At 39.2% G+C, this 18,117-nt stretch overlaps 1 protein-coding gene across 2 annotated transcripts in view; it reads left to right on the forward strand.

Annotated features, from left to right (window-relative positions):
* MON2 (MON2 homolog, regulator of endosome-to-Golgi trafficking) overlaps positions 1–18,117 on the forward strand; it is a 78,944-nt gene that overhangs the window by 36,930 nt on the left and 23,897 nt on the right. For both annotated transcript variants that reach the window (XM_064142244.1, XM_064142245.1), the window contains exons 15-26: positions 200–312; positions 911–1,015; positions 1,258–1,338; positions 1,423–1,496; positions 1,571–1,661; positions 2,886–2,987; positions 7,685–7,795; positions 8,612–8,787; positions 13,199–13,361; positions 13,875–14,168; positions 14,861–15,059; positions 16,372–17,000. In XM_064142244.1, coding sequence (XP_063998314.1) covers positions 200–312; positions 911–1,015; positions 1,258–1,338; positions 1,423–1,496; positions 1,571–1,661; positions 2,886–2,987; positions 7,685–7,795; positions 8,612–8,787; positions 13,199–13,361; positions 13,875–14,168; positions 14,861–15,059; positions 16,372–17,000 — 2,138 coding nt within the window. The remainder of the gene's footprint in view (positions 1–199; positions 313–910; positions 1,016–1,257; positions 1,339–1,422; positions 1,497–1,570; positions 1,662–2,885; positions 2,988–7,684; positions 7,796–8,611; positions 8,788–13,198; positions 13,362–13,874; positions 14,169–14,860; positions 15,060–16,371; positions 17,001–18,117) is intronic.

An 18,117-nucleotide genomic window follows, 5' to 3' on the forward strand; every position in this document is an offset into this window, starting at 1 on the left:
TCTAATAGTTAGTGAGAGGTTTACTGGCTCCTTTAACTCTGTAAAGCAATGGCATAATGTAACTAAAGGTCTCAAAGTGAGCACTTCAAAACTAGCACTGGAAAAATTATCTGGAGTGTATTTGCCATGAGGTGGTTGCTACTGCATATAAGTACTGGATTTTAAATTTAAGTTGCTTTTCTTTTCAATTTCCTTCCAGCATACTCCATTCAGGGACAGAATGTTCAAATGATCAGTCCTTCAAGTGAATCTCATCAGCAAGTTGTAGCTGTAGGGCAGCCCTTAGCTCTTCAGCCACAGGGAACAGTAATGGTAAGTACAAGTGATGTCATCCTGCTTAACTGCTTCTTTCTGCATCTCAGCGAGTCTCAAAACCAGGCAACAGATAAGTAGCATTCTTACAAATAATAGTTATCTGAAGTCTTATCCTAAGCTTTTAATTTGGAGTAGCTCTGGGCAGTAAAGTTCTCTGGCTTTCAAGACAACTTTCTCTGGTTTTGTGCCCAATTCTTAGCTCAGCATCTACCATCGATTCTGTTTCGAAAGCCCTTGGTCTCAGCTCTGTTATAGGCCCATGTGTGGAGGTGCACTTACATGTTTTTTTATTTTTGAGAGAAATACTGTATTTTGTGGAGATGATGTACTTAAAGCTGGAGCACTTGAACTTGTGTCTTTGATAATGTGAATCTGGGAGGAAAGGACAGTGATCAAATCGTACTTAACCACAGCAAGATAAAACTGGGGGGAAAAAAGAGATAGTGAGCTACTTTTCTAAAACAGATAATGTTTTACTGGTGCAAATAAAATGCTATCTTTAAGTTATTTAGTAAAAAATGGCAGGTTTCTTAGAAACGTTATTATCATAAAGTAGTAAAAATTCTATTGTGCTTTTGTTGTTTTTTTTTTTCAGCTGACTTCAAAAAATATCCAGTGTATGAGGACATTACTTAACTTAGCTCACTGCCATGGAGCGGTTCTCGGTACATCCTGGCAGCTGGTCTTGGCTACTCTTCAGGTATAATAGGAACTATTTACACCTTATTTTTATGTCTTGATCTTTTGCCATAATTTGGGTTTGAGTTTTTATGTAAGGAATAGAAGAAGCTTTGATTCTACTCCTGGTGTGCTTTGAATTGTTTTAAGTACTGCAGCATTTCCCCTCAATTCTGGAAAGATGATGGCTAGTTTGAGTGCAGTGTTAGTTGCCTCTCTGCTCTGAAAGGCTTTTCTGACGAAAACGATCTTTTTGCCTTTCAGCATCTTGTGTGGATTCTGGGACTGAAGCCTGGTGTTGGGGGTGCATTAAAGCCTGGAAGAGCTGTAGAAGGGCCCAGCACAGTAAGCAGTATTCTTCTTTCTATGACTAATGATTATGCATGTTTTCTGTTGCAATGTATAAGATGCATTCCTGTCTCTTTAAAGGTTCTGACTACAGCAGTTATGACTGATCTGCCAGTTATATCCAACATACTTTCAAGGCTCTTTGAAAGCTCACAGTAAGAAACTTGATCTTTTAATTAAAATAATGTGTATCGAACTTGGCAGTGTTTTGACGGCTGTTATTTTTCAGGTACCTTGATGATGTGTCTTTACATCACTTAATAAATGCCCTTTGCTCCTTGTCTCTGGAAGCCATGGATATGGCCTATGGAAACAATAAGGTATGAAAAGAGTTCTTCATTTTCTTTTTAGATGTTTTTGTGAAGCAGGCAGAGGACTTGTACATTTATCCTCTAAGCTAACTATTTTTAATATTCAGCCAGTAATACATTTGATACTCCAGACTAAAAACTAAATTAGGAACCAGGAAATGTCTTGTTTATAATGGTTCATAAGGTTACTAAATTCTATGAGAATTCTTCTTGTGTTCCTGCTGTGGCTTTTGTTAACTAAGGAATGTCATGTGTTTCTGTGAATCAGATTGGTGGTGGATAAAATGACTTAAAAGCTCTCCTAATTTCAGAGATTAGGGATTCTGAATAGCAGTTTTTGTGAAGTGCTCAATGTTCTTTTATAATATACTTCAGAAAAAACTTGACAATCTAGGTATTAACACCCCTCTGATAACTCATATTTACTTGTGAAAATTGTAATATGCCTGTTGGCCTCAGGACATGTAGCCAAGAAAGATTAAAGGGCTTGTATATATATTCTTCTAGTTATAATCTAATCCCAGAGGAGATGCTCTGGAATTTTTTCCTTGATTTCTCTCACTAGAGATAATGATGACAGAAAATAACAGTTTATTACAGCACCAGATAGTGATCAAAAATCAACTGGTTTTAAATACAAACTTTGTTTAAAATGAGAACAAAAAATCACCAGAAGTAGCAATAAAATAATTTCAGTGCAGCAGACGTTTTTACTATATGTTGATTAAAAAAAAAAAAAAAAAAAAAAGGAAATATATCAGATTCCTCCTGGGCTTTTACCAAGTCAGTGGAAGGTAGAGGATTCTTCAGTGAAATAGGCTATGTTGTTTGTACATATATAGTTTTAATTTTAGAAGTCGTGATGAGGAAAAGGCTATTTTGCTAGTAAAATGTGTTACAAAGATGATTGAAGGGAGGACTATGTAGAAATTTGTGCTTTGGAAGGAATATCAGTGCTCTGATTGTCCGAACTTGGGGACAGCTATTTAAGTGTTACGACAGAAGTCTTGATGGTGTGCTCTTGCTGCCGCCTTGTGGCTTCTCATGAAGTACTGCAAACGCTGTGCAGGCTTCGGCCGTGCTACCTAAACTGCTATAGCACCATTCACAGCCTACAAAATAGTACTTCAGTGAGATTAGTTGTATCTTAATTTGCATGTTATAATTTAGCAGAAAACTCTAACATTATCTGGGTTACCTCAAAGTTATGTGTTTGAATTTTGTTTTATTAAGGAACCATCACTTTTTGCTGTTGCTAAATTATTGGAAACAGGACTAGTAAACATGCACAGGATTGAGATTCTTTGGAGACCTCTGACTGGTCATCTTCTGGAGGTAACTTACTGCTTTCATCACTTGTACTAGAACTTAGTTTGTATTATTCAAGGTCCTGTGGAAATGCATTTGTAAAGTGTAACTAAAAGCATACTGAATTTTTGGTTCACGCCCCCTTATTTTTTTTGCAACTTGAATGCATCACAATTTGAATGCAAAAGTGAATTTGTATATTCCAGTATTTTAATCTCCTTTTATTGGCTTTGTCTTTATGGTGCCATCAATCTTTATATGTTTCAAACAAAACAATGTTTAAAATGATCAATTTATTATACTTCGTATGTGAGTTACAATAAAGATAACACAAACAGGCTTCCCTTTGAATTCCCATAGTACATTTTCATGTCCTTTTCAGAAAGGTCGAGGCCATTAGATTTATTAACAAGTACTTTATTTGTTTAAAAAAGTGTAAAGCTAATGTTCTGAATGGTCTCATCACAGGAATACTGTACAAATACAACAATAGGTGTCATAATCTCATTTCAATTTCTTAGATATTTTAAGTTCAACATGAAAGATATACTCCACCAAAGAAAAAAAGTTAAAGACTGAATTTTAAACTACAAAAGGTGACAGAATATAATCATAAAGTTTTGCTTCTCTACACAGATAGGTAAAAGAGCAAAATGCCAGAACAGGGTTCGATTCAAGTGGGTAAAGGAGAAAGCTTTTCTTTTTCATTTCCCAGAAAGTGTCAGACACTTCCTTAGAACATTATTTCAAACAGTATTGAGGATTGGCCATCTCCTTATTTATGGATATCATCTTCACATAATAGCTAATCTAGGAGAAGAAACTTGTATAGTTAGGGATATAAAGCCTTAATTCACAGACATCTCTTTCTATTGTCCTTTTTTTTTCTTTCCCCCCTCCAAGACAAGGTCCATAATCCATATCTTGAGACTTTGTCTTTTCATCTAGTAAGCAGTCTGTTTCAGTCTCTTATCCATTGTGGGTGTTTGCCACTGTTCTGTAGGAAATACACAGTCTATTTCAATTTCTTTTGAAGTACTGCCTTATTTCCTTTTAATCTTAAGTGATCACGGTACAGTAAGGAAGGAGAAAACACCAGCTGCAAATTCAGTTAAACACAACCTGAGGGAAGAGTTTGTTCCCTGTCTCTGGAACTGATTATCTGGTTAGATTCAGAGCATCATGAAGTAGTTTAAATTTTCTTTTTTATATAAGATAATAGAATTATACATAATGCTTTTTTAAACATAAAGCCAGCTCTTCTGTATTGTCCTCCTTTTCAGTTTGCCTGGTGGCTGAAAAGAGAATGGTCCACAAATCCGAAACCATCAACTTTCCTTATGTTCTTGCCTTGGACTTTGATTCACACACCATCTGAGCTAGGACTGTGTCGTAGGTTTAAGGAGTGGACAGATGCTCTTTACCTGTCTTCAAAGGAGTAAAAGAAAACTCTGCACAAGTATTGGAAAGAACTGAAACTGAATGGGAGTACTAATCACAACTACATAAACCAGGCAAAATACACAGCATTCATATTCATCTTCAGCCCAGTTTTCCCTCCTGGGCTTTACCAAGGTCTCATTAGGCCAACATTGTCCAAAAAATCTCCTCAACCACCTCTTCCCTCCCTCTGCCAAGCCTAAATGACACAGTGAAATAGCTCTGCTAAGGCCAAACCAGGCTGCTAACCTCTCTCACAAGAGGATAAGGTGTTGCAAAACACCTTTTTAGAACCCTGATTGCTTGCCGCAGGAAGCGTGGCCAAGGCCCTCACAGGTCAGTGTGATCAAAGGCAATACCACATGAACTCCAGACGATTCAATGTGAATTATGCCAGAGACATTTATTGATCATTTGGCTCTCAATAAATACCCTCAAGACCACAAGGCACATGCCTACATATTAGCATAATTAGTTAAGGACAACCCACTCCATCAGCATAAACCACACCTTGTTTTTCTCATTAAAGAGGTGTCCATTATCTATCCCTTCTGAGATAAGTTTGACAGCAGCTGGTGGGAACCAAGGTCAGCATCCGCCTGTTATTATCCTTCTTCACTTTGCATTCCCACAATTAGGTCTGTCTGGGAGCAGGGAGAGGGAAAGAAAAAGAGGGAGAATTGACTCTGCAGTAAGTTTAGATGGAAGATTGTAATGGTTTGGGTCTTACCTCCCCCCCCACTCTTAAGAAATCACCTAGACTAGACTTAGCCAAGCTGGAAATTAGAATGAAGCTTTATAGAATCATAGAATCAACCAGGTTGGAAGAGACCTCCAGGATCAGCCAGTCCAACCTAGCACATAGCCCTATCCAATCAACTAGACCATGGCACTAAGTGCCTCATCCACGCTTTTCCTGAACACCTTCAGGCACAGTGACTCCACCACCTCCCTGGGCAGCCCATTCCAATGGCAAATCACTCTCTCTTTGAAGAACTTCCTCCTAACATCCAGCCTATACTTCCCCCGGCAACTTGAGACTGTGTCCCCTTGTTCTGTCGCTGGTTGTCTGGGAGAAGAGACCAACACCCACCTGGCTACAACCTGCCTTCAGGTAGACAGCAATGAGGTCACTCCTGAGCCTCCTCTTCTCCAGGCTAAACAACTCCAGCTCCCTCAGCCTCTTCTCATCGGGTTTGTGTTCCAGGCCCTTCACCAGCTTTGTCACCCTTCTCTGGACACGTTCCAGCACCTCAACATCTCTCTGGAATTGAGGAGCCCAGAACTGGACACAGTACTCAAGGTGTGGCCTGACCAGTGTTGAGTACAGGGCAAGAATAACCTCCCTCATCCTACTGGCCACACTGTTCCTGATACAGGCCAGGATGTCATTGGCTCTCTTTACCACCTGGGCACACTGCTGGCTCATCTTCAGCCTGCTATCTATCAGTACCCCCAGGTCCCTTTCTTCCTGGCTGCTCTCCAGCCACTCTGTCCCCAGCCTGTAGCACTGCTTGGGGTTGTTGTGGCCAAAGTGCAGAACCCTGCACTTGCCATTGTTGAATCTCATCCCATTGGCCTCTGCCCACCCATCCAGCCTGTCCAGGTCCCTCTGCAGGGCTCTCCTACCTTCCAACAGATCAACATCTGCTCCTAGCTTGGTGTCATCTGCAAATTTACTGATGCAGGACTCAATCCCCTCATCCAGATCATCAATAAAGATGTTGAACAGGACTGGGCCCAGCACTGACCCCTGGGGCACACCACTAGTGACATCTGCCAACTGGATGTGGCACCATTCACCACCACTCTCTGGGGTCTGCCATCCAGCCAGTTCTTGACCCAGCGCAGAGTGAATCTGTCCAAGCCAGGAGCTGCCAGCTTGGCTAGGAGCTTCTTGTGGCAGACGGTGTTATATTTACAGCTTAGCACAATATATAAGCAGGTATTTACAATATATACAGCTATACATAGAAAAACACAAATAAAAAAAAGTAAGACAGAAACACAACACCTCTCCCAGAAACCAGAGTCCCCAGCAGAGGCTCCCAACCACCCTTCCACCTCCTTTCCACCCCTCTGCCTTATCCCATATTTTGTCGTACATTCAAGGTGAGTTTGGAGAATCAGCCAGGGGAGTTATGAAGCAGGTGGATTAGTTAGCAGGTTAGAGAAGTGAAGGCAGCCAGAGCTAGAAAGCAACTGTGTTATCTATATTTATGTTCTTGTTTTTATACATCTCAGCAAGCCTATGAGTGAAGTAGACATCACCATTGTTTCCTTTTTGCAGCCTACAATCTAATTCTTCTCATCAAAATGTTCCAGCTAGCTTCAAACTAGCACAAAGATAAAGATGCAGTGTTATGGGATGGAATAACACAATTTCAGGTGCCTTCCACTTTGGGACAGATGGACTGTCCAGTCTCTGGGGAGGACTTCTCTATGGTTGGACAGCTATTCTTTAACCCACAACAGGCTGGAAGAGTGGATAGAAATAATTATGTAGAGGTCAATGAAACTGTAGACCTATCTCACTTGTTTGAGGATAATGTATCAAATAAAGGAGTATGGTTCATACTAGGTATCTATACAGTAGGTTTGCACAATGGTTTTAATTGTTCTGGTCTAAAAGCCACCAAAACCAATCAGCAAACTTACCAGGTTTAGATAATAAGACAGAGAAAGGAAGAGGTGTTTGAAACTTCAGATTGAAATAATGTCTGCTGTTGTTGTGTCAGGCTTTTGAAATGATGGAGTGTAAGACTTATTTTATGTTCACTGTTTAGTTACTTCTTATATTTGAAAATATAAAAGAGCAGACACTATCTAAGTTGGTTACTGTCATGCTTCTTCACTTGATTATGTTCAACAGTGTGTGAAAGATGAAACTTTTCAATTTTATAGTAGCTCAAGGCTAAGTTAAACCTGAGGTTTTCAGGCATTCATGGAAGAGTTGTTTGGGGCTTTTTAATCAATCATTACCTGAATTAGTAGTTAGTATATTCATTTTGGAAAGTGTATTGGCATGAACTGCTGTGGTTTTCATTATGTTTCCTTCTGTGTCTTTCACTGCTTCCTATTGCTCCCTATTCAGAAGGTATGTCTATCCAAAAGATAAATATTTGTTTACTATTAAACCTGCTTGTATAAGTTAAAGATGTATTATATTTTGTCTTAAAGCTTTATTTTAATATTCTATGTAGTCTAATATTGTTACATGTTACATATATTCAAATCTTGGGTAAACAAAAGGGACTTTAAATGAAACATTGCTGTGTTTTCAGGTCTGTCAGCATCCAAACTCCCGTATGAGAGAATGGGGAGCAGAAGCTTTAACTTCCCTCATTAAAGCAGGGCTGACATTCACCCATGATCCTCCATTATCTCAAAATCAGGTAAAGTAACTTTAAGAGCATCTGCTCTTATCCTTTTCTGGAACTTAAAATGAACATGAAATCAAAATCTTCTCCAGGGGGAACTTTTTTACAGTTCAGTGGATAGGAGGAATTCATAAAGCAACTTCGCTGCTGAGTTTATAAAGCCTACAGCTGTAGCGTTCAGATGTAACTGCTGAGAATCACTTCATGCATTCTAATGAACTCCCTCTCTCCTTCCTTTTTCAAAGGTGTGACAGAGGGGTGATGTTCTCATGGCCTTTTGTTAGAACAGGTTATGGATCACTGTAACAACTGCAAAACAATTCCAAAATGTGTAGAAATATAGATGTGATGTGATAGCACATTAAAAAAAAACCCTCCCAAACCTTCTAAATCAGTTCCTTTGACCCATTATTACTGAGGTTCAGTGGATAGTTTTTTTCCAACTTTAGTAGGAAGCTCAGTCTTTTTGCTCACCCAGCAGGGCTAGTTGTGTCATGGCTTTTATGCACCTGTGACAGCAATACTGTAGCTGCTTTCTGAGCGATCTGGAAAACAGGTGGGGGCTAAAAACAAACAATCCCTCAGAAACCAAACAAAACCAGCAACAACACAAAACTGAACAAATAAAGGTAGATTGCTGCTGACATCCTTTAGAAACAGTTTTTTTAAAGGGAAGACTGACACTGAATCTGAGAATTTAATAAATTGATAAATTAATTGATATAATGAATCTTCAATTGGTATTGTGTATTTTTACTTATTATACATGAAAGTATGTAAACATCGGTTAATTTTTTAGCATCCTTAATGTGCTGTATTGTTTACTTTTAGAGACTTCAGTTGCTCTTACTGAATCCACTGAAGGAACTGTCAAACATTAGTCATCCTGATATCAGGATCAAGCAGTTGGAGTGTGTGCTACAGATTTTGCAGAGTCAGGGTGACAGCTTAGGACCTGGTTGGCCATTGGTGCTTGGAGTCATGGGGGCAATTCGAAATGATCAGGGGTAAGTGGTGAAAATAAAATGTTTAAATTATGTTAAATAAGAACAGTAAAAAGAATTCTGCTTTTATTTTCTTGCTTGAATAGCCTTTTTCAGTGGTAGCCATAATATTCACTGTAATTTTTAACTTGTTAGTGATTTTACTTAAAAAAAAAAGGCAGTTGGTTTTTTTCCCCACAACACAGTTTTGTTTTACTGAATTTATCTTGCAGAAGAGCAGAGTATTGTTTCAGTCTACCCTCTCCTGTGGTCAGCACACAGTATACGCTAAGAAGCACTCAGTGCCAATTCATTTGATCTTAACCGTCTGCTGAACACATCCCTTACAGTTGCAGATAATTCTGTATGGCTTAGTTGTTGCTCTTATTTCCTCTGTTGTTTCTTCTTAAGTCTCCAGATAGTCTTGTGTGTATCATTTTCTGAACACACTTCCTCAATGGCTAGGTAGCAGAAGGATGAAATATTATTTACTTGCTGTGTACATCCCTTGACTGACTAACACAGCTGGCACTTGCTGTCAGAGGAGGAATATTAGTGACCTGATCCTCTATCCCACAAGACAAGTTAGAGGTGAAGCTACAAGGAGGATTTTTTGAGTGGAGCAGTGGAGTGAATGTCTGACCCTGGAACTGTTAAGCACCAAGAATTATACCCACATGCTTAGACCATATTATTCCTGCTTTAGTGCTAGCCATCAAGTAGCTGGTGGGTGTCAGAAGAATTCACCTTGGCATATCTCTCTTTTTTCTCCACCTTAGTTTCTGTCTTTTGGCCATATGAAGACCTCCTAAATGCCTTTCAAGAGCTGAAGAATTTTGCTCTAGTACCAGTATTGCTTGCACTGGTTGTAGTGCCTGCCAAAATCCCTCTAAATTTGCGTTCCTGGTTGTGCACGTCATCTTTTTGTTAACCATGGTTCCTTTTGGTCCCTGCTGTTTCCATACCAGGTGCAATGCATTTTGATTCCTACATGCCTTTTGATTTTTGCAGTTGTTCATGGATGAGAACAACACAGATTTGGTCTCACGGCAGTCTTCACTTTGCTTTATATCTCAAAGCCATACCTCACTGGCAGATGTTACGAAGATCTTGTGCTGTATTTTATTCTCCTACGAAGCATATAGGATAATCTGCTTTTCTTCAACTACATAACATTGTTTGCACACATCATATCAGCTACAGAAGGAGGGGAAAAAATGAGCATGCCTCCTTTCCCTTGGAAAAGTATAGAATTTCTTACCTCACAGTTGTGAGCACAGGATGCAGGCACTGTTTTCACACTTTAAACCTTCTGGTTGTGTGACTAGTGAGGGCGACGAAACACTGCAACAGGCTGCCCGGGGGATTGTGGAGTCTCCCTCTCTGGAAATATTCAAGAGCTGCCTGGATGTGTTCCTGTGTGATCTGGTATGGGTGATCCTGTTCTGGCAGAGGGCTTGGACTTAATGATCTCTGAGATCCCTTCTAGTCTGTGATGGTTTGCGTGTTACCCGCCCCCCCCAGACACTTAAGAAAATCACCCAGACTAGACTCAGCCAAGCTGGAAATTAAAGATGAAACTTATATTTACAGCTTAGCACATTATACAAGGAGATATTTACAATATATACAGAAATATACAAGTTAAAAAGTAGTACAGAAACACAACAGCCCTCCCAGAAACCAGAGTCCCCAGGAAGGGCTCCCAACCACCCTTCCACCTCTTTTCCACCCTTCTACCTTATCCCAGACTTTGGAGTTTGGAGAATCAGCCAGGGGGGTTAGGAAGCAGACAGATTAGTCACACAGACAGCAGGTTAGAGGGAGAAGGGCATGCAGACAAATCCAAAGAGTAGCTGTGTTATGTATATTTGTGTTCTTGTTTTTATACATCTCAGCAAGCCTATGAGTGATGTAGGCATCACCATTGTTTCCTTTTCACAGCCTGTAATCTAATTCTTCTCACCAAAGTATCCCAGCTAGCTTCGAGGTAGCACACAGTCCCTAACCTTTGGTGATTCTTTGAGAGTGTCTTCCCTCAGGTTAGTGAACATCCTGAATTCCCAGACAGAAATGCATTTATCTTCCAGAAGATCTTGCCAGGATGCTAAATACAAAAGGAGCTATTCTGAGAGCCAGTGATACTTCTTTACTGTAGGCTTGCCAAACAAATGAAGATCTGCCTGAAGAATTATTCAGTAGGATGCCTTTGTGTATTTTAAGTATAAAGCCCTTTATGATCTTAACTTTGCTCAAAAACTTAAGTTTTTTTTGCATTTGTATTTCCCTTTTTGGTGTCAACCTGTAACATTAAGGACAATTTTTCACATTTTGAAGAGTTGTATTGCTGTTGATACTTGTATTGAGGACTTAGACACCCTTCTCCAAAGTCATACTGGTGTGGGACATAAACTAGTAAATGAATTTGTTCTAGTTCAGGAACAGTGTGGCCAGTAGGATGAGGGAGGTTATTCTTGCCCTGTACTCAACACTGGTCAGGCCACACCTTGAGTACTGTGTCCAGTTCTGGGCTCCTCAAGTCAAGAGAGGTGTTGAGGTGCTGGAACATGTCCAGAGAAGGGTGACAAAGCTGGTGAGAGGCCTGGAACACAAACCGTATGAGAAGAGGCTGAGGGAGCTGGGGTTCTTTAGCCTGGAGAAGAGGAGGCTCGGGGATGACCTCATTGCTGTCTACAACTACCTGAAGGGAGGTTGTAGCCAGGTGGGGCTTGGTCTCTTCTCCCAGGCAAGGGGACACAGTCTCAAGCTGTGCTGGGGGAGGTCTAGGCTGGATGTTAGGAGGAAGTTGTTGGCAGAGAGAGTGATTGGCATTGGAATGGGCTGCCCAGGGAGGTGGTGGAGTCAGTGTGCCTGGAGGTTTCAAGAAAAGACTGGATGAGGCACTTAGTGCCATGGTCTAGTTGACTGAGTAGGGCAGGGTGCTAGGTTGGACTGGCTGATCTTGGAGGTCTCTTCCAACCTGGTTGGTTCTATGATTCTAGTGGTCTCTCACATGAAGATTGGAAGGAAAGATTAATTCCCCTTTAACTCGTTTCTTCAAAAATGAGTTGTGTTAACTATGCTTTCATTTCCTGCATTCTTCCCTTCTGTCTTGAGAGTCCTTAAAGGTCATACACCTCTGGAACTTCATAGTGGAGATAGAACTGCACTAGTTTTGGTTGTGTTTCACTTTATATATAGTTTATATATATAAACTATATAAATATATATTTATATTATATAGACTCCTGTAACTAATTTGGGAGAAGTATTGTATGAGTATTTCCTCCATGAGTATAGCAAAGGTAAATCCTCAGATCCAGTGTGGCAAGGTGGATGTCTCTCTGCAGTATGCATCATAGCAGAGAATTATTAGTTATTCCTTCATTTTCTTTGTGAATTTTCTTGTGCATTCCTTTTGCTTCTATGTCATGTTGGCTGTTTTGACACAGTGGAAATGGCCTACCTATGCTTTCATTTTTTATTTAATTGAAGAATTATTGTATTATTTAGGATTCTGAAATGCGTAACTGACATATCTGTATTCAGAATTTTTTCCTGGGGTACAGGTTCTGAAGGACACTAAGTTTTTGTGTTAGAAACATTTGGCATTGTTTTTTCCTTTGGTCCATTAAAGATTAAAAACAAAACCCCAGCCTATAATGAAATTTAAATGCAGCTTCACTATTTCTTTTTATCCACACTCCACTACTTCTTACAATTCCTTCATTTTGTCTCTCAATAAACAAGGTTTTAGTTCTAGAAAGCTCCAAACCTACATTTCTATTTTATGTTTGTGTTCAAACTCTAAATGCAAAGTATTTAATAAAGATCTATTTAATGGCAGATGTTTTGAAAAGATTTTTGTCTAATATAATATAGTATGGAAACACATAGGACACTAATTTACATTAGCTTGCATCTTCCCTCATATTTAAAAGACTTTTTGCCTCCCTGTTTGGTATACTTTAAGTACTTTCCAACTGCTAATACAAGTGTTTACAACACTTTGGAATCTTTGGAAGATTGTCATGCTTAAACTCCACTTTGTAAAAAGGTGACAATAGACAAAACAATGTTTTACCTGACTTGGTTGAACTAAGAAGTCCTAGAACTCTAGGACAGAGAAGTGGGCTTTGCTATATAAAACTGGACAATCTGAACTTCTTACTCAACTCCACTAGGTAGTTAACGTGGTCTAAGGTACGTTGTCAGAATTTGAAGCTTCAGCTTAGTGTATGTCAAAAAAAGTCCAGCTGAAACACTTCAAATGTTGACAGTTAGTCTCAAAAATATTGAAGGGATTTTTTTCTTTTACTTTTTTTAAAAATCATGCTTTTTCCTGAGGTATTGTATTCAAAACATTGCTGTACTCTTGAAGAAGTTTGAAATGAGTGTGTGTGTGTGTGTTTTGTCTTTGTTTTGTTTTTTTAAGAGAGTCCTTAATACGGACTGCATTCCAGTGTCTTCAGTTGGTTGTGACAGACTTTCTTCCAACAATGCCATGTACTTGTCTACAGATAGTTGTTGAAGTTGCAGGAAGCTTTGGACTTCACAATCAAGAGCTAAATATTAGCTTAACTTCAATTGGTTTGTTGGTGAGTTTTATATTAACCTACAGTGATGCTGCTTCTGGCTTTCATTTTCTTTTGTTTAATGAAAATTCATCTGTAGTCAATTTTGCAAAGGAAAGCCAAAACCCGGTTATTGTTTTTCTTTGCTTTTCATTCTTGCTTAATTCCCATGCTATCATTGGGAATCATATATAAATTGAGTGAGCACAATTTATCTTTAGTCTTCATGACTCCAGAGTTAGTTAAATAGTATTGTGTTGCAACAATGTTCATCAGTGTCTTATTTTTAACACATTCTTTCCCTTTCTAGTACTTCGTGTATAACTGGGGCCTAAAAGCTGAGGCTAAGGAAAATATTTCCTGCACCTTGCAGTGTTTATGTGCTACTCTTCCTTCAGCAGCATAGGGCAATTACTGTCTTGATGTACTTTGCAAAATGCTTTTAAATGTGAAAATCAGAAACCATTGATTTCATAATCATTGAGAGCATTATAGTATTTTAATTGTACAACAGCACATGTTTTATTTATTTTGTAGTGGAATATTTCGGATTATTTTTTCCAAAGAGGTGAAATAATTGAAAAGGACCTAAACAAGGAAGAAGCAGTGTTGCAGAAGCAGGCAGAAGAAAAGGGAATAGTGCTGAATAGACCTTTTCATCCTGCACCACCATTTGATTGTCTTTGGTTGTGCCTGTATGCCAAACTTGGAGAACTGTGTGTGGATCCCCGACCTGCAGTTAGAAAGAGCGCTGGGCAGACCTTGTTTTCTACTATTGGTGCTCATGGCACTTTACTGCAACATTCAACGTGGCACACAGTAATATGGAAGGTATGATGTGTAAGTTTCCACTGAAGGTTTTTCGAAGTGTGTTCATGTTGTAATAACCATTGACTAGATGGCAAAGACTTTTCAAAGATAACATATGGTGACAGAAGTCCATTTTTCTTGGAGTTTGGGGGTGTTCTTTTACACTTCTCTGGCCCTTAAAACCTCTATGAAGTGTAACTTTTGTATCTTGATCCTTTCTTTCTTAACTCAGAAACTGGATGAAAAGTTGGATGAAAATGAACAACTCATTTCTTTGTGCAAAAACATGGAGATGTTTGAGGGTCATGGGATTTGACTGATTTGATACGAGATTGAGTTTACTTGGTGCTCTGTTTTGGCTGCCTTCTTTGAAAGGATCTTTCAGATGTGCTCTTCTAGATCACAGTTGTGTTGGTTGTGCTTTATGGAAAACGTCAGGCTGCAGTTGGGTCTGCCTGATGTACCTGGTGAGGTATCCAGCGGCAATCAGTTTAGCCTTCTACTGCTAATACTGTTCTTAGTGGTTTCTAACCTTTTTCAAAGGAATATAAGTTGGCTGATTCTCACTCTTAGCTGTTGCAGAGACTGTTCAGAATAAAGGAGTTCTCAAAGGGACACAGTGACAGAAAGGATGATGGAAGAAATACTGAGCTTTGTTATTTTACCGTGAGTATGACTTTACTTTTTTTTGCCTCTCTTTGTGGCTGTTGCAGGTTTTATTTCACCTGTTGGATAGAGTTCGAGAATCTTCTACCACAGCTGACAAGGAGAAGATTGAATCAGGAGGGGGCAACATTCTTATCCATCATTCAAGAGATACCGCTGAGAAGCAGTGGGCTGAAACATGGGTATTGACACTGGCTGGAGTTGCAAGAATATTTAACACAAGGAGATACTTACTGCAGCCTTTAGGTAAAATTTATAGTTTAAAGTTATTTAAAGATGCAATAATAAACTTTTTATTTCTGTATATTGTTAAAGTACTGGGCAGGATCTTAATCTTAGCTTAAACATGTGTGTCTTACCCCCAAATATGATTAAAATTCTGGAGTATTTAATCCATGCTCCTTAGAGACAAAAACGGTAAGTATCAGTTTCATCTATTCATAGTCACAATTCTGAGTGCCAAAGAGCTTTAGTGTTCAGTCGCTGATAACAGTAGGAATTTTTGTTCTTTTGGTTGTCAGAACATATGTTTTCTCATCTCTTTCTAAGGCTGCACACATGGCTGGCACTGTTCTGTGGCCTCAGTGTGTCAAGTTCAACAGTGCTCTTAACAACGTAAAGAGAACTTGCTTGTAAAGTCAGTGAAGCACTGAATGTTTGCATCATTCAGTTGTATATAATGATATTTTACACTAGCATGCTGAATTACCTAATATTTAACTTCCATAAGGAGAAAGTGAAAAATAAATGAGGAATGTACAACTTGAAAGGAAAATTCCCCATTACATTATTATACCTTCACCATCGCCCAATACACAATTAATATTTACAACAAAAAATACATTGAGTGCTATTTAATTTTTGGTTATTCATGATACAGAATAAGCATAGTAACACCTACTAAGAATAGCTGTCATTTGCAGAAATGTAGTAGATTTTAAACTACATCAAACTTGAGTTAAAACTGAATAAAAAATGAGAAGATTACAGGGCCATTTTAATTATTCAAACTCTTTAATTAGTAACATAGAAGATTGAAGTTTAAGGCTAAATTTGATGAAAAACTCCAAAAATAAAATCTTGCTCCACAGAACAATTATCAGATCATTTTAAAACCAGAGCTCTCTAAATGCACTGCATGACTATAGATTTGAACCTTAATTCCTCCTGCATGCTTGAACGCTTTTTGAAATGAAAAGGCATCTGGTCTATATAAGAAAAAAAAATCTGTTTCACTATCCTGAATGGAGAAAAAAAAAGTATTCTTCTAGTCTGAGATGTGGGGTTTTTTGGTTTTGTTTTTTGCTGCCAAATTCAACATAGATATATTGTTTCATTCTTCATATTTGTGTGTTTCTCCATCACATACACTCTTTCTGTTTATGGCTGAACTGTTAAGTTCAGAAAGTCATTCAAGCCATTGCCTAACCTCGTGAAATTTATCTGTGTTACCAAGTACTTGAACAGCCATTTAGTGACTGTGAGGGTGGGAAGGAGAATACAAAGGCAGTTCCAAGTGGATTTTATTATTTTCCCCCTCTCTCGTTTTTTACAACAGGAGACTTTTCGCAAGCCTGGGATGTTCTTCTGGATCACATCCAATCAGCCGCACTCAGCAAAAATAATGAAGTTTCTCTGGCTGCACTGAAAAGCTTCCAGGAGATCTTACAAATTGTTTCTCCTGCCCGAGACTTGGAGAAACCTGATACACCTCCTGCTATCAATGTTTCAGTACCTGTGGTTGTAGGTACAACAACTGCCACTAGCCTTGGCAGATCATTCATGAGAACTGACTCCGTAGGAGAAAGAATAGGAAGATACAATGGAGCTGAAGCACCTGTAGTAATGGATGAAATTGAAGATTTGAATCTTTGGTGGGCAGCCTGGAACAGCTGGTATAGGATTGGTTCAGAAAGTACAAGGCCTCCAATTACTTGTGATAAATTGACTTTCATTCCCAGCCAGCCTTTTCTTACAGCTTTAATTCAAATATTCCCAGCTCTTTACCAACACATCAAAACTGGTTTCAGCATGGATGATCTCCAAAAGCTGGGTGTCATTTTGCATGGTGCTGTTTCAGTTCCAATCAGTTCTGATGCTTCCCCTTTTATCCTTCCATCTTACACTGAAGCAGTTTTGACAAGTTTACAGGAAGCGGTGCTTACAGCTTTAGATGTTTTACAAAAGGTAATAATGTGACTTCAGATGCGTGGTGAAAGGTGAACTGTGCTGTGTCTTAATTCTTCTCAGAACTATAGTGTGGGCCTCAAAACTGAACGACTCAAAGCGTGGCCTTGACTAGTGCTGAGTACAGGATGACAGTTGCTTGTCACACTGTCCCTGAGACATGCCAGGAAGCTGTTGTCTGCCGTGGCCGCCTGAGCACACTGCTGACATGTTCAGACTTGCATAGGTAATCTTAGGTACCTCAGTTTATGTAATTTACATATAATACCTCCCACCTCATCTATAATTCTGTCAGAAGAGCACTGAAACTCCTAAAAATAAGTTGAAGTATATTTGAATGTAGTAAGTTCTGTGAACATGCAGGATCACTATGTAACAGCACAATTCACCTAAGGCAGCCAACCAGTGCTGGTGTGGAATAAGCATATCCATCAGATGGTTTTGCTGCAGGCCACAGTACCTTCTTCCACAGTAGAAATAAATTCATACTCTCAGGAGCACACACACAACCTAGTGGAGCAGTTAAAGAAGAGAATGCAAATACTTGCCACCTTCTTTTCAACAAAATGTATCTTACATGTTCACCCTGTGGGATCAGATTATTTTGTTCTTTCAGACTTCTGTGTATTGAGCCCATTTTACACCCTTTGTTTTGTTCATAGTTTTCTTTTTATTACCCATTAGGACTTGTTTTCTAGTCTGCTGCTGTAGTGTAAGTGCCTACTTTATCAGTGTAGCTCAGCTAAGGTTTGTACTCAAGCCCACATTCTCTCTCTGTTTTCACTGCCTCCTTTCATTGATTCTGGGTCAGCTCCGTAGTGGGCCAGCTGACTCATTTGACAGAGGAACACAGATATGCACTTGGGGATCAGATGGATTGGAATTCCTCCTCTGGAGGCAGTGTGGCTAGGAGTGTGGTAAACTCAAAGCTGTATTTACATACACTGGCAAAGAATTAGTTGTGGAGAGCTGTAAAAACCCCAGTAGTCCATGACAGTAGTTGCTCTGTGACTGAACTGCTGAAACAAAAGTGAAAGTGAGTACCAGAGTGCTTTACAGCAGAAACTTCTGAAACTACAGTACACTTGTCAATTTTTATAACAAACAGTGACCTGTA

This window comes from Pogoniulus pusillus, chromosome 4 (genome assembly GCF_015220805.1).
Source record: "Pogoniulus pusillus isolate bPogPus1 chromosome 4, bPogPus1.pri, whole genome shotgun sequence".
Classification (NCBI taxonomy): domain Eukaryota; kingdom Metazoa; phylum Chordata; class Aves; order Piciformes; family Lybiidae; genus Pogoniulus; species Pogoniulus pusillus.